This window comes from Simochromis diagramma, unplaced genomic scaffold, assembly GCF_900408965.1.
Source record: "Simochromis diagramma unplaced genomic scaffold, fSimDia1.1 OVJJ01000402.1, whole genome shotgun sequence".
NCBI classification, from domain to species: Eukaryota; Metazoa; Chordata; class Actinopteri; order Cichliformes; family Cichlidae; genus Simochromis; species Simochromis diagramma.
Genome location: NW_024386972.1, coordinates 4,214,482 through 4,233,147, shown reverse-complemented (window position 1 = coordinate 4,233,147; position 18,666 = coordinate 4,214,482). Strand labels below are relative to the sequence as shown.

Genomic DNA, 18,666 nt, shown 5'->3' with positions numbered 1-18,666 from the left:
TTGAAACCTGGTAGGCTGGTAGAAAGGTAAAGATGCGAGGAGTCGAGATAGTGAAGTTGGATGAGTTTAAATACCTGGGATTGGCTATTCAAAGCAATGGACAGTGCACACGAGAGATAAAGAAGACAGTGTAGGCATCATGAAGCCGGTGGAGATGAGTGTCAGGGGTGAATTGTGATAGCAGCAAGAATGAAAGGAAATGTTTACAAGAGGGGTGTGAGACCTGCTATGATGTTTGGTTTGGAGACAGTGACCCTGACAAGAAGACAGGTGGTGAGGCTGAAGATGCTTAGACTTTAATTGAGATTGACTAGAACGGACAAGATTAGAAACAAGTCCATCAGAGGGGCAGCTCAGGTTGAGCAGTTTGGAGACAAAGTTAGAGAGGCAAGGCTGAGATGATTTGGACATGTGCAGAGGAGGGATACTGGAGATATTGAGCAAAGGTTAGACAGAAGGAACAGAAGAAGACCACAGAGAAAATTTGTGAATGTAGTGGAGGAGAACATACTCATGATTGGCATGTCAGAGAGTGCTAGGGATAGGATGGAGGTAGACAACCTACCATCATAACCCCAATAAGCTCAACAATTAAAAGACGGTAAAGACTTCTATGCACTGGTCAAACCCATGGCTACAACTCTACTGGAATTTGGACATGGAAAGGGTGGCCACATGTTACCACTTACTGCTGTAGTATTAGTCATGGTGGTTCATCGATAGCCAGGTTGAGTTCCACCCTCAGCCATGAAAACAGTGACATTTACATTAGAAATTCACAACAACAACAAGAGACTAACAAAGCACAGCTGCTATAACATTGTGATTTACATTACATAACAGAGTGACATTAGTCCCATGCTTGTTTGCACTAGTGATCCCTCCCCTTGCATTGCTACGATCTTCATAAGGCAAGATTAACCATAAAAACTCTAAGTACCAAAACATCAAAATTAAGCGCTGTACTTAAGCCAGTCCACTTAAGCCAATGCATTATTTGCAGTGAACTTTTCAACTATGGGGACAGTGTTGCTGTGCAAAAATAATGTATGTATTGTTTTCTTTATTTTAATCAGTGTCTTAGTTTTTGTGTCTTTACCACAACCCAAAAAAACTAAAAAACTAAATCAAACCACCAGGACAAAATTGAGCACAGACCAAGATATTTTTGAATATTTATTCAAAATCAAGACAGTACAAAGACAGTACAAATATGTTACTTTGAAATACCAGGCAAGTGTTATTTATATGTAACATATATAGTTTTTCTAAACTTATTTACAATAGTAAGCTAAGATAGAATCAGGAACATCATATTTCTTGCAGTGATGACACTGTATTTGCCTACATTTGAAGGCATTTAAAAGTAACATGGAAAGTAGCAGTGCAAAGACCCTACATTTTTGACACTACATTTAAATACCCATATGAATTAAGTGTCCAAGCAGCTTATATAAATAGTAATCTGAGCTCAAAAATTTCAAGCATATGACTGATTTTTATCAACAACATCCTTCAAGAGGAGTTAGACGGTCTAATTTTGACTTTGCTGTATTTACTGCATCATGATCCAGCTGCGGTTTTGCCATATTTACAGTGCTGTACAATTAAAATAGATCCACATCCACTTATATAAAAGCATTTTTCTACAGTGACTCACTCAACAAAATAAAAGCAAGATGCTCTTACTGTGAAAACCTACAGTGGCACATTTTCATCATACAAAAGAGCAACTTCTCAGCTTTCAATTTCTTGCAATGCTTCTTAATGTTAAAATGATAATCCTCCTCAAGATGGCAGTGTGGTGAATTATCTAGTACTGTACTGCTGACTCAAGCTGTCTCCTGTTTTTATCTAAAGCAGGTCAACTGAGAATACACTGCAGCCCACTTCTATCTTGTCTTAAGACATAATTATGTAAACCACTCTCTTCTTTTGTTTGCTTGTAAATAACATAAAGGTAGGCTCACGTAACCTCATCATCACACAGAACTCGGATGAAGTGAGTTAAGAGCCATCAAAGAAGATATTTGTGCATTAAAGTTAATAATAACCTTGGTTGTTCTCGTGTATTTTCTGCTCAAGCTTCATTTTAAGCTCCGACACTAAAGCAGAGCTGATGTTTCCCTCCTTACGGCGGCTGGACTTAGCCTTCTTGGAGCCTTTGGATGCCAGTGCGCCAGATATTGTTGGGACTGCACGCGGCCTTTCATTGGGCCGCACGTTAGAGGGAGGTGGAGGCGGAAGACAGGGAGCAATGGGAGGTGGAGGCTTCAGCCGGGGGCTGCCTGTCTCCTGCTGGAGGCTGCTCTCCGGGTTGGTTATGAGGAACTTTTCTCCAGGGTTGGTGAATTTGATAACAGGTATCTTGAAGGTCCAAGGCTGCTGGTCCCTGGGTCGCCTCTTAATGATGCGGCGTGCTGGCATGATCCTGTTGGACTTTGAGTTGCGCATGTACATAGCCGTAGAGATCAAGACAGTCACTCCTACCAAAACACTAATGATAAAAGTGACCATGCCTAGAGCTTTTAAAGGATTGTCCCTACTTTTCATTAAAAAGGCTGCCACAGGCCCCTTGAGAGGAGTCTGTAAAAGAGCATAAATAAAACAGTTTGAACCTGAATTCCAAGTATTTGTCAAAAGCATGCAAACATGAAATTGGATGCCAAAGCACTGACAGAGGAGGCCCAAAACAACATATCTATGAACACTCTAGCACTTTCACACTCGCACCCAGACATCCATCCTCTGCCCTACAATACAGGAAAGCTAGCAACTACATATGTCTCTAATGTTTAGGAATGCGTCTGGCAGTGCGATGCATTAGGATTTCTCTTTGACTGACGAGGGCTAAACAATAATAATGACCAGTTCATGGGACCAAAAAAGTTTGTGGAAGTAAAAATAGTAAATAATAAAAAAGACTTTTCTTTCAATGTACTCCAGTACTCTTTTACAGACCTAACCCAGCCAGTAAACATTATTTTAATGTTCATGAATGAAAATGAAGGACAGGCATTGGTTATTTCTCACTTGACTCTGCGGACCACTTTAATGTAGTTACTCTCAGGGTTGATTCGGGACTTTTTCACTGCGTTACAGTACAGGATGGTGGATATGCAGATTGTTAGTAAAACGAGGGACGTGAGAATGCTCAAAAAAATTCCAAAAACAGTCAGCGGACGCTTGCTGAGGCCCATGAAGTATGAAACAACTCGACCTTTTATCTGAAAATCACGATACACAACACACAAACAGAACCAAAAACATCATGGAGAGTGAAAGAATGGATTCAGGATGAAAACACAAAAAGTATTAGAAAAATATGGATCAATGCAAATGAGCAAAAACTTCAAAGGATAATGCTAATGTTTATATCAATATTTCAAAGATCAAAATGAGTGTGAATTTTTCCATGAACAAGTAAAATGTGTAGCCATGACCATATATACTCACTGGCCACATCATTAGTCACACCTTGCCAGCACTAGGTTGGCTTTGGCTCTTTTGCCTTCATAATTGTTGTAATAATCCAAAGCATACATTCAAAAAGGTGCTGGAAACATTCCTCAGAGCTAAGTATTGATTTGATAGCGTCACACAGTTACTGCTGATTTGTTGGTGTCAAATCCAAGATGCAAAACTTCTGCTCCACTATATCCCAAAGGTTCTCTATTGAATGACTGTGGAGGTCATGACCAAGAAACCAGTTTGAGATGATTTGAGGTTTGTGACATGGCACATTATCCTGCTGGAAACAGCCATCAGAAGATGGGTACATATTGGCCATAAAGGGATGGACATGCGCAGTAACATTACTCGGATAGGCTGTGGTGTTTAAACAATGCTCACTTGGTACTGAGGGACCCAAAGTATGCCAAAAAATTTCCCCACATGATTACACCACCATCACCACCATCACCACCACCAGCCTGAACTGCTGACACAAGGCAGGATGGATTGATGCATTCATGTTGCCCATGCCAAATTCTGACCCACCATCTGGATGCTGCAGCAACAATTGTGACTCATCAGTTTAGGCAACATTTTTTGAGTCTCCTCTTGTCTTATTTGGTGAGCCCAAATGATTGGCTGATTAAATATTTGTGTTAACCAGTAAATGAAAAAGTGTAACTAATGAAGTGGCCTTTGACTGTACAGTGGATCATTCCCAGAATGGTTAAAACTGTCTTTTTGTCCAAATAATTTTTTATGATAAAACTTTGTTCTGAAAGGGAAAGCTACAAATTTAGAGTTAATTGGTTTTAAAACTCTGTAATGATTCATATTTAAAGCCACAAATTAGATTGCATTTAGAACCTGATAGTCCAGTTAGTATTAATGGATTTTTTTTCACTTCTTAGTAGGAAACTTTATTGTTAGTTCTGATCTTTAAATAAACTATAAGAAATTACCAGTGTTATCCTTTAAAGTAGATGAACTTAGTGAAATGTGACTAGCTGAAACAAGGACGCTGATTTAGCAGAAGCATATAGTAGCATGGCAACAGTCCCTATTGACTCATGTTAAAATGCACGTCTACAGCTCAGCTCTGGGACAGGAAGCACTGCAAGCATGCTCCGAGTCGGAACAAGTCTTACCGCCTCTGTGATATCGATGTTGACCACAGCTGTTGTGCTGAAGGACGGAGAGCCTCGGTCCCTGGCTTCGACCACCACAGACCACTTGCAGTCCTTCTGCTTGGTGATGTTCTGTACAATCTCCATAGACTTAATATAAGGCTTCAGCTTGATCTCGCCAGTGTCAGCATTGATGTCAAATGCATTGTCAGGATCTGCGGTCATGATGGAGTATTCAATGACGTTGTTTGGAGACTCCGCATCTTCATCCACGGCCTGTAAAAAGCATCAATAGCGTTTAGTTAAAATGTAAACGAATAAATCTTTATTCTTAGGCTGTGATGTTTCTGTAAAATGCATTAGATTTGACATATTGCATGCAATATGTCGTTCTTTAACCTAGCTTTGGCACATATATGCATACATTTTAAGATGAGTCAATTTATCATCCGTAGTACTTGGCTATGGAATTGTTGTTTCCCTATTAATAATTTTAATTAGTCACACTGATTACTTTATAAGAAGTGTTTTAAACCAGGTATTAATGCAGAATATCCACTGCAGGCTTCAGATTTTCCTTAGATTTGAAATCAAATTTTATTTAATTTAGTTACACGTTTCTAGTTAATCCACACAACTGAATACATTTTAAACAGCTGTTTTTTGTAGTCTTTATCAGAAAGGCGCAAATAGTGTTTTTTGTATTTATAGCCATGGAATATTAACAAATTTAAAAAGCTCTACACACCAAAATTTTAGTCTTTTGATGCCAAATTATGCAATCATAACTTTTCTAGAACCAAAGCTCAATACATTGAATGTTTACTGTTATCTAAGCTCCCAAAACATTCAGTTTACAACAAAAAAGCTGAAACTTGGTGAAAGTAGAATCACAGATTAAGCTAAAAGAGACGAGATAGATCAATTTCAAAGCAAAATGTACCTCTATTTTGACAGGCGTGCCAATAATCATCGTCTTCTCCACGAGCACTTCATCAAATTCTGGCGCGTGGTCGTTCATGTCAGTGACTGTGACAAAGACTTCAGCCAAGCTGTACTTCCCCTCTGAATCTTCAGCCTTGACATAAAAGTTGTACTTTGACCTGACCTCTGCATCCAGGCTGGTCCAGGGCTGTGTGGTGATGAGGCCTGATGAAGCGTTAATGGAAAACCTGCAGTTCAGATCACACAGTGCATGAGTCACAACCACAGATGTCCATTTAGCTTCATCTCAACTAACCAGGCGTTTCTAATACAGGCATCGTAATTCACAGCTCAAGTGACAGATTTTCATTGCTCCCTGTGAATCTCTACATGACTCACACTTTGCTATAAAAAAGCCTTCGTTGGACAGACGTGTTGTACTGTAAGGCTTCAGATGTTAATCCAGTTGATTTAAAAAACGTGTAGGAAAAACAAACTTGTAGATTTTTGCTGCTTATGAAGCATTATTTGTTTGGGTGAAAAATCGTGAACCCTGATTTGCAGGGAGAATATGTTTAATGAGTTGCTTCCTTAAAGACAGATCTCCAGCATATGAAATGCATATGTACATCTGTAGAGAAATCTGATTTACACAATAATTGCCAAGTTTTTTTTTCAATTTTTTCTTATTGTTATACACTGTCTGTGTTTTCTGCAGATCTGGAACCATAATGCTTCTAACTGTTTTGTCATTTCAAACATTGTGAATGTATATTTGAGATTTTCAGACTTCTCAGAGGTTGTTTTAAAGTGATCACTAATCAGGAGAGCTTGACTATACCCTGTAGGGCTTAATTTTTTACCAGCTGTTATATTTCTCTAACCTAAAAACACATTCATAACAATTTCAGGGATACAATAAGGAATAAATACTTGCTCGTACACACAGCAGGTTTACTCATTTTAAAGCTTGCCAGGAGCTTTCTGAGTGCCTTCTAGTTCAACATTGGGCATGCAGCCATTTTATTCAGCAGACTTTTCTGTCTTGTTTTTCGCTGTGAAATTTCACAAGTTTCTTGGAACTGATAACTTTCACACAACTAACTCAGGTTGCAGCCTGCAGACAGGCATAAATTCTCACTTTCCCTTCGCTGTATGCTGCCTTGCTTCTCAAAGCTGCCGTTTCTGTGGCTCCAGCTGTCACATTGCATATTAATTGGCTCTGCCTATGTGAGATGGGCCAGGCTCTCTATTTTTAACCTACCAATCCAATTAGGAGATTAGCCAGCATCTTACAGCCATTTTAGAGCGAGCTGTTTGTGCAGCAGAGGGGCCAATCAAACCAGTTTCCCGCTTACCTCTTTCATCAAAGACACAAAGATGACTCAAGACTAGTGTCCTGTTGGCACTAAACACCCTGAGCCTCTGAGCATTTTTGACTCATACTTTCAAAATAACTTTAGGCTGTGAAATGCATTTTGTGGAAATGCCAGAATTAAAGATCTGATCAGAATGAACCTAAATTGGCAGCAATGAAAGGTTTATACTCACAAATCAGATCCTGATCCATAAATCGTATATTTGACTTCACCCCAAGACCCGGAATCTGGATCGTTTGCCTACAGAGAAAAAAAGGAAGGCGATTATACACCTACATACTCCTACATACTACACATACATACTCATGCTTACACAACAAAATATTAAAAAATTACACTTTAAAATTTTTTAATTACTTATTTGGAAAATTACATCATAATAGTGTATAGATATGTAACTTAAATAAATATGATTACTTTAAGGTGACTGAAAATAATTTATTGTGTCATTTATTTGGACAACTAGATAGAGTCTTAAGCTCATATACAGTGTGTTGCGAGGGGATGTTCAGCAAGCATTGGTCAACATGATTAACCTTGAAGCAAAATTAAGCTTTTTACTTCTCACTGCTTAACTTGGACACATTGCCTGGTTGCAGGGTTTCTACAGTATGATGACAAGCAAGGGACAAATGTGCCAATATTTTTTTTAATAATCTCCCTCGATGAGGAGTAACATAGGACATATGCCAGATTGTGACATGGAGATAACAAATTTCATAACCAGGAGTAGCAAACTGAAGCAAGAGAGCGCTAAGCCTGTTTTTGTCTGGCACCAATCTGCTTTTATCTAATGAACTGTGCTGAGCAATATGCATTTAATAGAGGAAAGATGGATTATATAATCACTTTGATCAGGTTAAAGCTGAGTTTAACTGTGATTGACTCACTGTTACAGATGAAACACTGGAGCCTCCAGGAGAGTTCTCAGGGACCCTGGCGATGTAATACTCAGATGTGAATTTAGGGATGTTGTCATTTGTGTCCAGCAGGTTGATCACTATGTCCGCTGTTGCGCTGAACCGTTCAGGAGTGTCAATCTCCACTGCCAGGAGCTGCAGGAAGACACACTCAGAGTGATTAAATTAGTGCTGAAAGCTTTAGTCAACTCATAATCAATGAGTTCATGGATAGACAGATATCTAAAGCCACACTGGCTACTCTGTGAAACTGTAAACCAAGCAAAGAAAATATTTTCAGATTTGATTTATGATTTTTAAAATTAATGTCACTGCAGTCAGTGAAATAAATCAGAGACTTGCTAGGGCGCTCATGTTGTTATTGCTTATCTACAGTCATATTGATAGATGGATTTCTAGCCTGGGTCCTTTACAAAGCACAAATGATTGGAGTAAATTATCTTTGTGGCAGTTTACAAAAGGTGAGCTATGTATTTATGTTGCAACATTCGCAAAGTATTAGTATACAGGCAAAGCTTAAGTTAATGAAAATGCAGTTAATTCATGGGCTAAAGCCATTAATCAAATAATACAGCAGGTCTTCATCATATTTCCTAGTAACCAAAAGAGATTACCCACCCAGTAAAATAACTAACAGGATTATTTCTTCGACACTTGTTAATAATAACGTATTGTAATGTTGTAATATTGCCCATACGGCGCCTCACCTTAAAAGAGAGAGTTGGCCCCTTTTCATAGTCGATGCCGGATGTGTCTTCCACAATGATGGTCACCTGTGCTTCATTCAGGACTGTCTGGGGAACCACACGAAGCACTCGGCTCGGCCCAACTAGCCTCAGTTTAAATTTGGCATTTGCTCCCTAAAAGTGTCAGCACAATACAGAAATCCATTACATAAACTCACTGGTTCTTTTATAACGCTTTTCTACTCTACCTAAGCACTAAAAGCGCTTTATACAACATGTCTTATTCACCCATTCACACAAACACTTTTTTATGCTTAAGTGCTTTCTGACATACATTCATACACACTCACACGCCATTAGATGCAACTTGGGGTTCGCAGTTAGCCCAAGGATTTCGCATGCAGACTGGAGCAACCACCAACTTATTACCGTATTAACATTATAACATAACTTGTGCTACCTCCTGAGCTGTTGCCACCACATAAATAAGAGTATAAGAGTGTCATGTAATGCTACATGAGCTATTATAAACAGGTAGAGGAGACTAACCATGGTGGCATAGTGAGTGACATTTTTACTTTCAATACATTTGCTGGATATTTGCAACTTTGGGGCGGCATTATTGCACGACATGTTTGTTTTCACATATTTAGTTAACTTTGTACGTAATTTCTTTAAATGGATCTGTCAACTGGCTAATATTCTTTAAATTTTAATATTATTGCACCACCTTTGATCACAGTTATTGATTAGTAATAGCACACTGCTGCATGTCCAAGGAATGAATCAAAGATGAGTTAGATATTTGCAAATTTGGGAATTCATGTACCTGATCAGAGTCGTTGACTGTGATCTTGAAGCCACGGAGGATCTCCCCTGCAGGTGGATGCTCATACATGGTGACTTCAAATTTGTTCTGTGGCCCATTTTCTCCATAAAAGGTTGGGGGATGGTTGTTGAGATCAACCACACGGACAGTCACTGTGGTAACATCATAGTCCTGGAGCTCATTGTTTGGGCCTATCTCAGATGCCTTCAGTTTAAAAAATACACAAGTAAATAAAATTATAGTCAATGAGAGTAAGAAGCACCGGTGAAAAAAGGTTTTCATGGGACTCTATGCAGTCCTGTTAAAAACTATTCCAGAAGCAGAAGAAGCAGCAGCAAGATGATTCTAATCAAATGCATTTATTTAACCGATCATCAGCGAGACCACCTCTGTACGATAACAAGTTTTGGAATTTTGCTGGTCTGGAGCATTCAGGTGTATGTTAACACAATGTAGCAACTTTCCTAGGAGTGGACATCCCAGAAAATACGCCCCAAGGCCGGGCAAAACCTGACAAACACGTTTTAGAAGGTTTGCCAGAGGAAAGTCTCTTCTGTCTAAAAAGAATATAGCAGAACAGCTTAGGTTCGCAAAGTTGTGTCTGAAGAAACTCCAAGACTTCTGGAACAATGTCCCTTGGCTAGACAAGATCAAAGTGAATGTTTGGCCTTAATCCACAGCACTACATCTGGTGAAAATCAAACACAGCATATCATCACAAACACCTCATACTGTGAAACACGGTAGTGGAGGGGTCATGATTTGGGCTTGTTTTGCAGCCACAGGACTGGGACACCTTGCAATTATTGAGTCAACCATGAACTCCTTTCTATACTTTCTAGAGTCAAATGTGAGCCCAGCTGCCTGACAGACAAAGCTTGGCCAAAATTGGGTCATGGACCACGATGATGATTCTAAGCACAGCAATAAATCTACAACAGAATGGCTGAAAAGGTAAAGAATCAAGGTGCTGTAATGGCCCACTCAAAGGCCAGACCTAAAACTGATTAAGATACTTTGATTGGCACTTAAGAGAGCTGTGCATAAACAAATACCTGCAAACCTCAATGAACTGAAGCAATATTGTAAAGAGTGGACCAAACTTCATCCACAACCATGTGAGAGACTAATAAAGTCGTACAAAGAAAAAAATCTATCCGTTCAACTTATGGCTGCTGAAGGTGGTTTCAAAAGCTACTGCGGTGAAAAGTTTCTTTTAAACATGAAGATAAGTAGAAAATAACTTGTTACCTTGACTTTGATTTCATACAGCTCATTTTTCAGCAAAGATGGAAAAGTTGTCAGGGTGATGCAACCACTTGTGCTATTTATGTCGAACACACCATCACTACCTGAAAGGTGTTGATAGAAGTTTTGTTTGAAATCTGATCATAATCTAAAAGAAGACACAGTAACACACCTTTGCCTTACGAACAAGCAACTAAATCTTGCACTTTTCTCTTTTTGCTATTGTTCTTACCATTAATAATGGAATAATGTATCGGGTTAGGATTGCCTTGGTCACCATCTTTAGCGTACACTGTGTATATTTCAGAGCCCTAGAAGTAAAAAAATACATCAACACAATGGAGACAAAAGCAATAACCGTAATCAAATTTAATTCAGTGAATGCGACAAGAACTTACAGGAACAGAGACCTCATAGATGTATCCAAAATATGGTGTTCCTACAAAGTATGGAGGCATGTCTTGGGAATCAATAACATTAATTGTTACTGTGGCTGTGGAAGTCAACACCTGATGCTTCCCCTTGTACTTTCCACCTCCATCCTGTGACAACAACAAGGTAAAAGCAGAGTTACCACATGGCATAATTAGCTAACCCTTTATATTTAATCAAAGACATGGTTAAGTTTATTTTACATTTGGCCATGTTGGGATTATGGGATCTCTGCTACATGTTATCTGTCACAACAGCTTGAAGCCAGCTCACAAAAAACACTAAAAATTTAGTTTAACCAAAAATATACATTTTTTTAGTATTCTAACCTAATAAATGCTATGTTACTTGCACTTTAAAGAGATGTCTTGCTTGAAAAAGTTAAGAGTTTGTTTTTTCTTAACTTGCTAAAAATCACAAAGCGCAGAAAGAACATGCCAAAAAAACCTAGGAAAAACTTGCACCTTAATAAAAATCAAAAGTTAGGCAATGAAATTCATTTTTAATTGGGAACACTATAATATAATATTTTTTATACATCATAGCTTTACCTTTTTAATAACTGGATTATCTACTAAATGTTACACAGCCAGGTATTTAAGTAGCCAAGAGCCGAGGCTACAAAAAATAAACTAGCTTTCACCACCAACTATTATTCACAGTGATAAATTATACTTATTTTTGGGAGCAGAACTTTCAGTGCGTCAGCAGACCAGCAACTTAAAATCTCACCAATTCCCAACAGATTTTTTTTAGCTCCCTTTTCCCCTTTTTCACTCTTTCCTTTTCTCTCACCCAAATCAGTGAAGGTAAAACAACTTTTACTCTGAATCTAGTTCTGCAGCAGGTTTTTTTTTTCACATTAAAAGGAAGTTTTCCTCTCAGTCACTGCAAGTGGTTGCTCATAGAACATAATTATGTTGTGTGTATTTAGTATAATGTTGTTTTTGTTGTTTTGTTGTTGTTGTTTTTTTTTACAATATGCAGGATTTGGTTCTATATGAACAAATTGTATCAGAAGGAATGTTATTGATAAACTCCAATAACTAATTTTTAGATTTGATGTAATTTTCTACTTAGAATTAAATAATTTTAAACTGCAATTTCATTTTACCTTTTTTAAACCCCATGATTGATGCAATTGCATGTCAAAAATACATGACTTTAAAGTTGAAAATCCTTTACATTTGAGGACAGAAATACCTGCAAACTAAGCTACTTACTGTGTTTACATGTATTAAGACCACTTGATTAAGCAAATAAAGGCACAACCCAAATGTAAAAGTGTCACAGTGACCTCTCACCTTTGCAACTACTGTCACAAAATGCGTTGGTGTGGTCTCAAAGTCCAAAGTCTCACCAGGTTTGACTCTGAGGATCCCACTGTGTCCATCAATGGTGAACTTGGTGAATGGGGAGGTCTGGTAATATAACAGTCACAGTTAATAAAGATAGTAGGAGTGCTTTATTTCGACTTAAATTTAGCAAACCAATAAAGCTAATTCTGATATGGTACGGATCAATTTTAGCCTGGCTCATTTTAACCTTGGCATTTCAGGGTAGCTTTGTCTCACAATTGACACATGGAGACTAACAACCACTGTGCTGTCAGCTGTTGGCCCAGACCAAACCTAAGCCCCTATTAAGCTTTCAATGCCATGCTCAAATGTAATTGAAATTTAATCCACTAAAGTAACACGATTTCCAGACTGCTCTATGGTATGAGATTAATCTTTCCCTGCATCACTGTCCCATCACTCATATGCCCTTTTCCTCCCTCCATCACGCGCAATGCTCGTGATGTCAGGTCGACCTCTGGTTATCCCTGAGTGTTAGGGTCATACAACGCTAGTTAAAAGTGTTGCTATTTGCTTATAATAGCATTGCAGTCTTGGTAATAAAAAATGTAATTGATTTTTAAATGGATTGCAAAGCAGAAATTGAATCAAACCATAGAAGAGCTTTAAAAAAAAAAAACTAGAAAAAAACAGAAAAATTAAGACATGAAAAAAATGAAATGCTAAAATTATGAAAAAAAAACCCCAACTTGTTAACAGTTTTAAATACATTTTGGGCTCTAAGAGGATAAAGGTGTTGGCAGACTTCAGGGAGTATTCCAGGATGTGAGAGTTAAGAGAGCTGAAGATGTAAAGAGGTGTAAAGCTATAAAGAGCCCTCTCTGTGATTAGTACTCTCTTACAATCAACTCAGTATTCATCTGGACACCATGTGCAACGTGGCTAAAAAAAGCTTTAACTTTAGCCTAGGTTACACTGGGTCACTTTTCAGCGCACGTGCTGCCGTAGAAGCCTAGCTGCTACATTTTGGAGAGTGCTTTTTTCTGACTGATGGCTCAGTAAACATAGATGCAGTAGCCAGAATTAATCAAGTATGATATTTGGATCTTTGTGCATTATATAGTTTCTAATTTGTGATATGTGGCTGGCATTTTTCACCTGAGTTTAAACAAAACTTCTTAAAATTCACAACAGCTTCTTTAACGTGCCTGAATTTTACTGGTGACTTTGTGCATCTTTACTTCAATTCAACTTCAAAAATATTTGCAATTTGGGAGTTACTACTCAAGTTGTTTTGAAGTTGCCATGGTAACAAAAGCACATTACAGTGAGGCTGTGAAGTTACCTGTAGATAATAGGAAACACTTCCTCCTGAGCCCATATCTTTATCCACTGCTTGGACTCTGTAGATGCTACTCCCTGGAGCAGTGTCCTGGGAAAGGAGCAAAAAGTTCAATAATTTTCAAACATTATTGAATTTTGATTATTTAATTAGTTTGACACTTTTATTACATTCAGGAAAAAACACTCTAGAATGCATGCATGTAACTGTATAGTTATTTTATATAATATACCTCTGGAATATCAATAATAAAAGGCAAATTTAGAAATTCAGGTGGCTCGTCATTGGTATCCGTGACAAAGACTCTCACTGTCTCAACAACCTGAAACACATGTGAAAAGCAATTACAAATTTCCAAAACAGCTGCTTTTGCTACAGCTTATAAAAAAAATGACATTGTTTGCAGAGAAATAATCTAAATAGTGATCAGAGAAAATGTCATGATGCACAGTTAAATAGATTTTACAGGCTGTCATGGCACTTTTTTGAAGTACTATTTAATCCTAATATTTATGATAGAGTTTCCAGTTAAATTGCAGTATTAAAATGTGACTGTAAACTGAATTGCACTGTAGATTATAGAGCTTACTTTATTACGGCCATCCGTTATGCTCACGTGCACTGAGATTTCATCTTGTTTCTATGAAAAATAAAGATGTCACATCACTTTGAGCCAAAGTGGGTTTTTTTTTTTGTGTGTTTCCAAACCAGGAGTCTTTATTAAAATGCCTACCTCTCTGTCAAGCTCCTGAATTAGAGTCACATTTCCTGACTTTGGGTCCACTCTAAAATATTCTGTAGAGCCCTTTTCAAAAGCAAGACCATATCGTACTGGATCTTCCTCTGGATCTGTGCCATTCAAGACATATATCTGTGTTCCTATGAGAAAAGAACACATACAGGGACAAAACCTTTGAAATGGGGCAGAAACGTGACATGTCTATATGCAGCACTAGTGTAAAAGGCACGTTTGACAGGTTAGATCAGATGAGCCTCTACCCATAATGTTTTCTTCCCGTAAGACTGTGATGTACGTCACAATCCAAAAGATCTTACAGCGATTAGCTGGAGCCTTAGCACCATGTGAGATCATTTCATACAACACTTAGGCACTTAAAACACACATCTCAAACTACACTAAATGTAAAAACATGCTCAAATTATACCAAACTTAAAAATATTAAATTATAACAATAATAATTTTTTAAAAAATGTAATTTTACGGGAGCCTTACCAACGGGCGTATCCTCAGAGATGCTGAACAAGGCCATATTTCCATTTGTACTGCTGGGACCATTATCGTAAAAATATGGAGCATAGTCTGATTGCCCTTTGTGATAAAAAAAATAATAAGAAAGAAAAAGACGATTCACATTATTTGAGCAGAAGAGAGATATAAAAGAAAAACAATGACCTAATCTAAAAGGAAGCTGCTCCACACACTGTACAAACCCCACAAATGTCTCTCACCACATCAAATTATTTTTCTCCTTAATTATTATTTTACAGTGAGAAGAGTTGCACTCACTTGCTAACAAGGGCAGGAATTGAAAGCAGGGAGGAGAAAAGAGTTAAATTAGAAATAATAAGGCTGTAGTATTAAGACCCAGACAAAAACAGCATTGCATGTTGAAATTTATGAAGTACAAGCAACATGAAAGTCCACACTAAGACAGACATGCCCTCTCTGTGTTAGAGGATTAACCAGATAAGTGCGAGGCAAGAAGTCTTAACCACACACAACAAAGACAGTAAAAGAAAAGCAGAGCCTTACCCGAGGTGAAGTGAAGCATAAGGAGAAACAGTAAAGCATGCGTTTTCTTTTCTTTCTTCATCCTGGTGGGGAGGTAAGGCTTGGCTGGCTCATGTGGAAGGCTTGGTGGAGGGAAAGCGAGCAGTGAGTGTCGTGCCCTTCTTGAGGCGTCTCAGCAGGCTCAGAAGTAGGAAGAGGCTGGGACAGCGTCTCAGGCACTAATCCAGTGACGCATCCCTTCTCTCTGCACACATCTTCTACCACATTGCTCTCACTCCAAATTCTCCTGGATCATTGAGAGACGAGAGTTCAAGTTTCACACAATATGGTGTGATCATCGCACCTCGCCACACATTTGACAGGCGCACACATGAGGCACAGAATCCATGTTTAGTCTGGAAACATTGATAGGAAATGTTTGCAGCTCAGATTTTTGTTTGGTTGTTATTATCAGCGGTTTGTTTTGTCATGTTTTTTTGTGCTGAGACGGGCCACCTGGCAGGTCACTAGGTTTCCTGGGGAAAGTAGACTGCAAGATCTAAAGAAAGCTTATTGGCTGTAAGTGCATGAGTGCAGCTAAGGCTAGTGTTGGTAAATGAGCAGACAAGGTTGGCAACAGCGGGCAGTTTAGGCCACCTTGGCTATATGTGACTAATGGGCTTGTTAAAACCCTATAAATAAAAAGGAGAGAAGCCAATCACACCATGTGGCCGAACAAAAAACAAAAACAAGAACAAATAAAAAATAAAATAAATAATACAAAATTAAAACTGTAATATGTCCTTCCGGTATGAATTACCAGCAGACAAATCAGGCGAAAGACAAAGCATAATGCTCGATTAAGAAGAGCTGATTTTATGAAAGAAAAAAAAATTGACACTCTGAAGAGCAGAGTGGAAAAATCAAGTATGACGTTTTGAGCTTGCAACCTTGACAACAGTTAAAGAGAGAGTTTTGCACCATTTCATGTCATGTGACTGCACTGTATTCCAAGGTGTAGAGTGTGCACTTCCTGTATTCACAGGTATAAAAATAGTCCCTGGGTGAACATTTTCATTTAAGGCAGAAAAATGTTAGCGCACAAGCATAGAAACTCAGCATTATTAATTAGATCTCCTACATTCACAATAATAGATGTACAGTAGCATTATATAATTTTTTTTATTATATTTTTCTATTTTAACATTTTGATTAAAGAGCTTGAGGTGGATTAACCAGTAGAAAAACATAAAAAATTATTCTGATAAGTACCACTGTCAAATACCAAAATAATATAATATGAAAGAAAAGATCAATATGCATATGCCCTATACTGCATTATATTACTGGATCATTATTATTTATAATGAATTAGTTTGTCATTCTAATGTAGCTGAGTATGATTTTATTTACTCATTTTGTGCATAGCTTATAATAATACTAATAATACAGCATAGAGGCCTTTTATTAAATAAATGGTAGAATAATTAGTAAATAAAGCTTTAAAATAAATTCGATGGAGTTAAAAATGTGAATCAAACATTCAAACAACTAACATTAAATAAAAGCACTTAAAAATGTCAGTAACTTCGGTAACTTCTGTTAAAACTGTAACTTCTGTTAAGTAAGTTATCTATCTTATCCGGTGGTGCTGAGTATTGAACAATTCACAGTAGTCTTGTCCAGTGGCTTTTGCAGAGGAGATAACTGGGGAGGGGCTATACCACCCCATGCCCCACCCCTGGACATAGCCCCTGCTTAGAGAGCAATAGACCTAACAGATGCCATCCTTAAAGTCATGCTGCTTGCTTGAACAATCATGTTTTTTAAAAACAAAACACTGACAACAGAATAAAAATAGCACTGATGACGCATCAGTTTCTACCGTGTCACTGGGTTGAAGTGACAAAACGTCCAGCACAGATTACTGTCATCTGAACTTTTAATCACAAACTGCTTCATGCCTATTTTATGCAGCAACAGCCTTGGAACTCTACCAAATATTGGTCATCAATCTGAAAATGACTGGCAGTCACATATCCCCAGTAATGGCAGGTTTCTGCAAACTGGAGCTTTGTGCAGGCTCATCCATTATTGCCCTCTTTATCCCTCCCATCTGTGGGATTTATCAATACACAGTATATATGAATCATACGTGTCCTAAACGTGAACATTATGTGAGATTTAAAACCATGCCTGACAGCTGCGTGCGCCACGTGAATGTGCTTTAATGAAACACCTGCATATTTACAGATGTTAGCATCTGTTGCAAGCGCCCTGGTTTGAAGGTTTAATTTTAGATGAACAGCCAGATGGTACACAAGAGGATTACTACACTAAGCCTTTGTCATCTGCTGCAACACGCTGACTGTTTATAGGGAAATACAAGGTGGACTCCCGCTGGTCTCAGTCTGGTCTGAAGTGGGGAGAGCTAAATAAACATAAAAATATTTAAGTTTGAGGTTATTTAGTTGCAATTTTTTTAGACCACAGCTTACACCAATTAAATTTACAAGGTGCCCTAAGCTTGTTTTACAGGTCACTGAACTTTATCGCTCTGACTTACTGGCCAGAGCAGATATTTTTACTGCATCGTCGACACGGCACGTAAGCACAGGTGTTACTAAGAATAGCAGCATTTCATTGTGTACGAGTGCACCTGTGGGCTGTAACAGTAACAGAAACTTCTAGAAAGAATTCAACCACGGTTCTACTATTTATCCCAGTGTTTCTGTAAAATGTAAAACTTTTTCTGTGATAAGACTCATATTATCTATAATGTTAATGTACTTTGTTTGTTTTAGGGCTGCTTTTTGTTTGTTTTCAGTGGGGTGACAGAGGTGGAAGGCACAAAGAAACTGAATATCTGATTTTCATTGCATTGGATCCCAAAATTTGCTTTGTTATCTAATAACTTTAGTCAAGTGACAGAACATGTATTTTGGAACCTTAAATAGAAACTATAATCCTACTTAAGAAGAGCAAGTTTTAGAATGGTCTAATCTTAAGGGCTGCAAAATTTTAAACAGTCACACAGCAAAAGATCTATCTGTGCATGTTCATGACTCTCTCCCCCCATATTTTTCATAGCCGCATGAATTTGCATGCTGTCCAAAGGAGGGACATGTCACCGTGACAACCAAGAAACCAGAGCTGTAGAAAAACTGTTGTATTTTAACCCAAACTGATCTTTTTCTAAACCTAAATGAGTAGCTTTTAATTCCAAAACTCCACAAAGCCATTTCCCAACACTAACCAAGTTCTTTGTTAAATGTTTAAACTGAACAGAGTTGTTT

At 38.0% G+C, this 18,666-nt stretch overlaps 1 protein-coding gene across 3 annotated transcripts; it reads right to left on the bottom strand.

Annotated features, from left to right (window-relative positions):
* Positions 1-291: 291 nt before the first annotated feature.
* On the bottom strand, positions 292-16,137 carry LOC120738193 (cadherin-related family member 1). Of its 3 annotated transcripts, none has more exons than XM_040039346.1 (18): positions 15,413-16,136; positions 15,167-15,169; positions 14,873-14,968; positions 14,372-14,517; positions 14,228-14,278; positions 13,871-13,960; positions 13,642-13,728; positions 12,303-12,419; positions 10,965-11,108; positions 10,799-10,877; positions 10,570-10,670; positions 9,319-9,522; positions 8,511-8,663; positions 7,774-7,938; positions 7,056-7,123; positions 5,524-5,752; positions 4,602-4,856; positions 292-2,586 (listed from the first exon to the last, which is right to left on the bottom strand). In XM_040039346.1, the coding sequence occupies exons 1-18, from the start codon at positions 15,471-15,473 to the stop codon at positions 2,044-2,046; spliced, it is 2,592 nt and encodes an 863-aa protein (XP_039895280.1). In that variant the 5' UTR covers positions 15,474-16,136; the 3' UTR covers positions 292-2,043. The 3 variants fall into 3 exon arrangements, with proteins under 3 accessions (XP_039895280.1, XP_039895282.1, XP_039895283.1); XM_040039349.1 differs by having other exon boundaries at positions 2,468-3,227; XM_040039348.1 differs by lacking the exon at positions 15,167-15,169 and having other exon boundaries at positions 15,413-16,137.
* Between the last annotated feature and the right edge of the window lie 2,529 nt (positions 16,138-18,666).

What these genes read in the sequence shown, in the direction of transcription:
- LOC120738193 (XM_040039346.1), bottom strand. Translation starts at nt 15,473, where the DNA reads ATGAAGAAAGAAAAGAAAACGCATGCTTTACTGTTTCTCCTTATGCTT. An exon ending in TCTATGAGGTCTCTGTTCCT is followed by an intron (nt 10,878 to 10,964) that starts GTAAGTTCTTGT and finishes TTTTACTTCTAG; the next exon opens with GGCTCTGAAATATACACAGT. An exon ending in CCAGTGTTTCATCTGTAACA is followed by an intron (nt 7,124 to 7,773) that starts GTGAGTCAATCA and finishes TTTTCTCTGTAG; the next exon opens with GCAAACGATCCAGATTCCGG.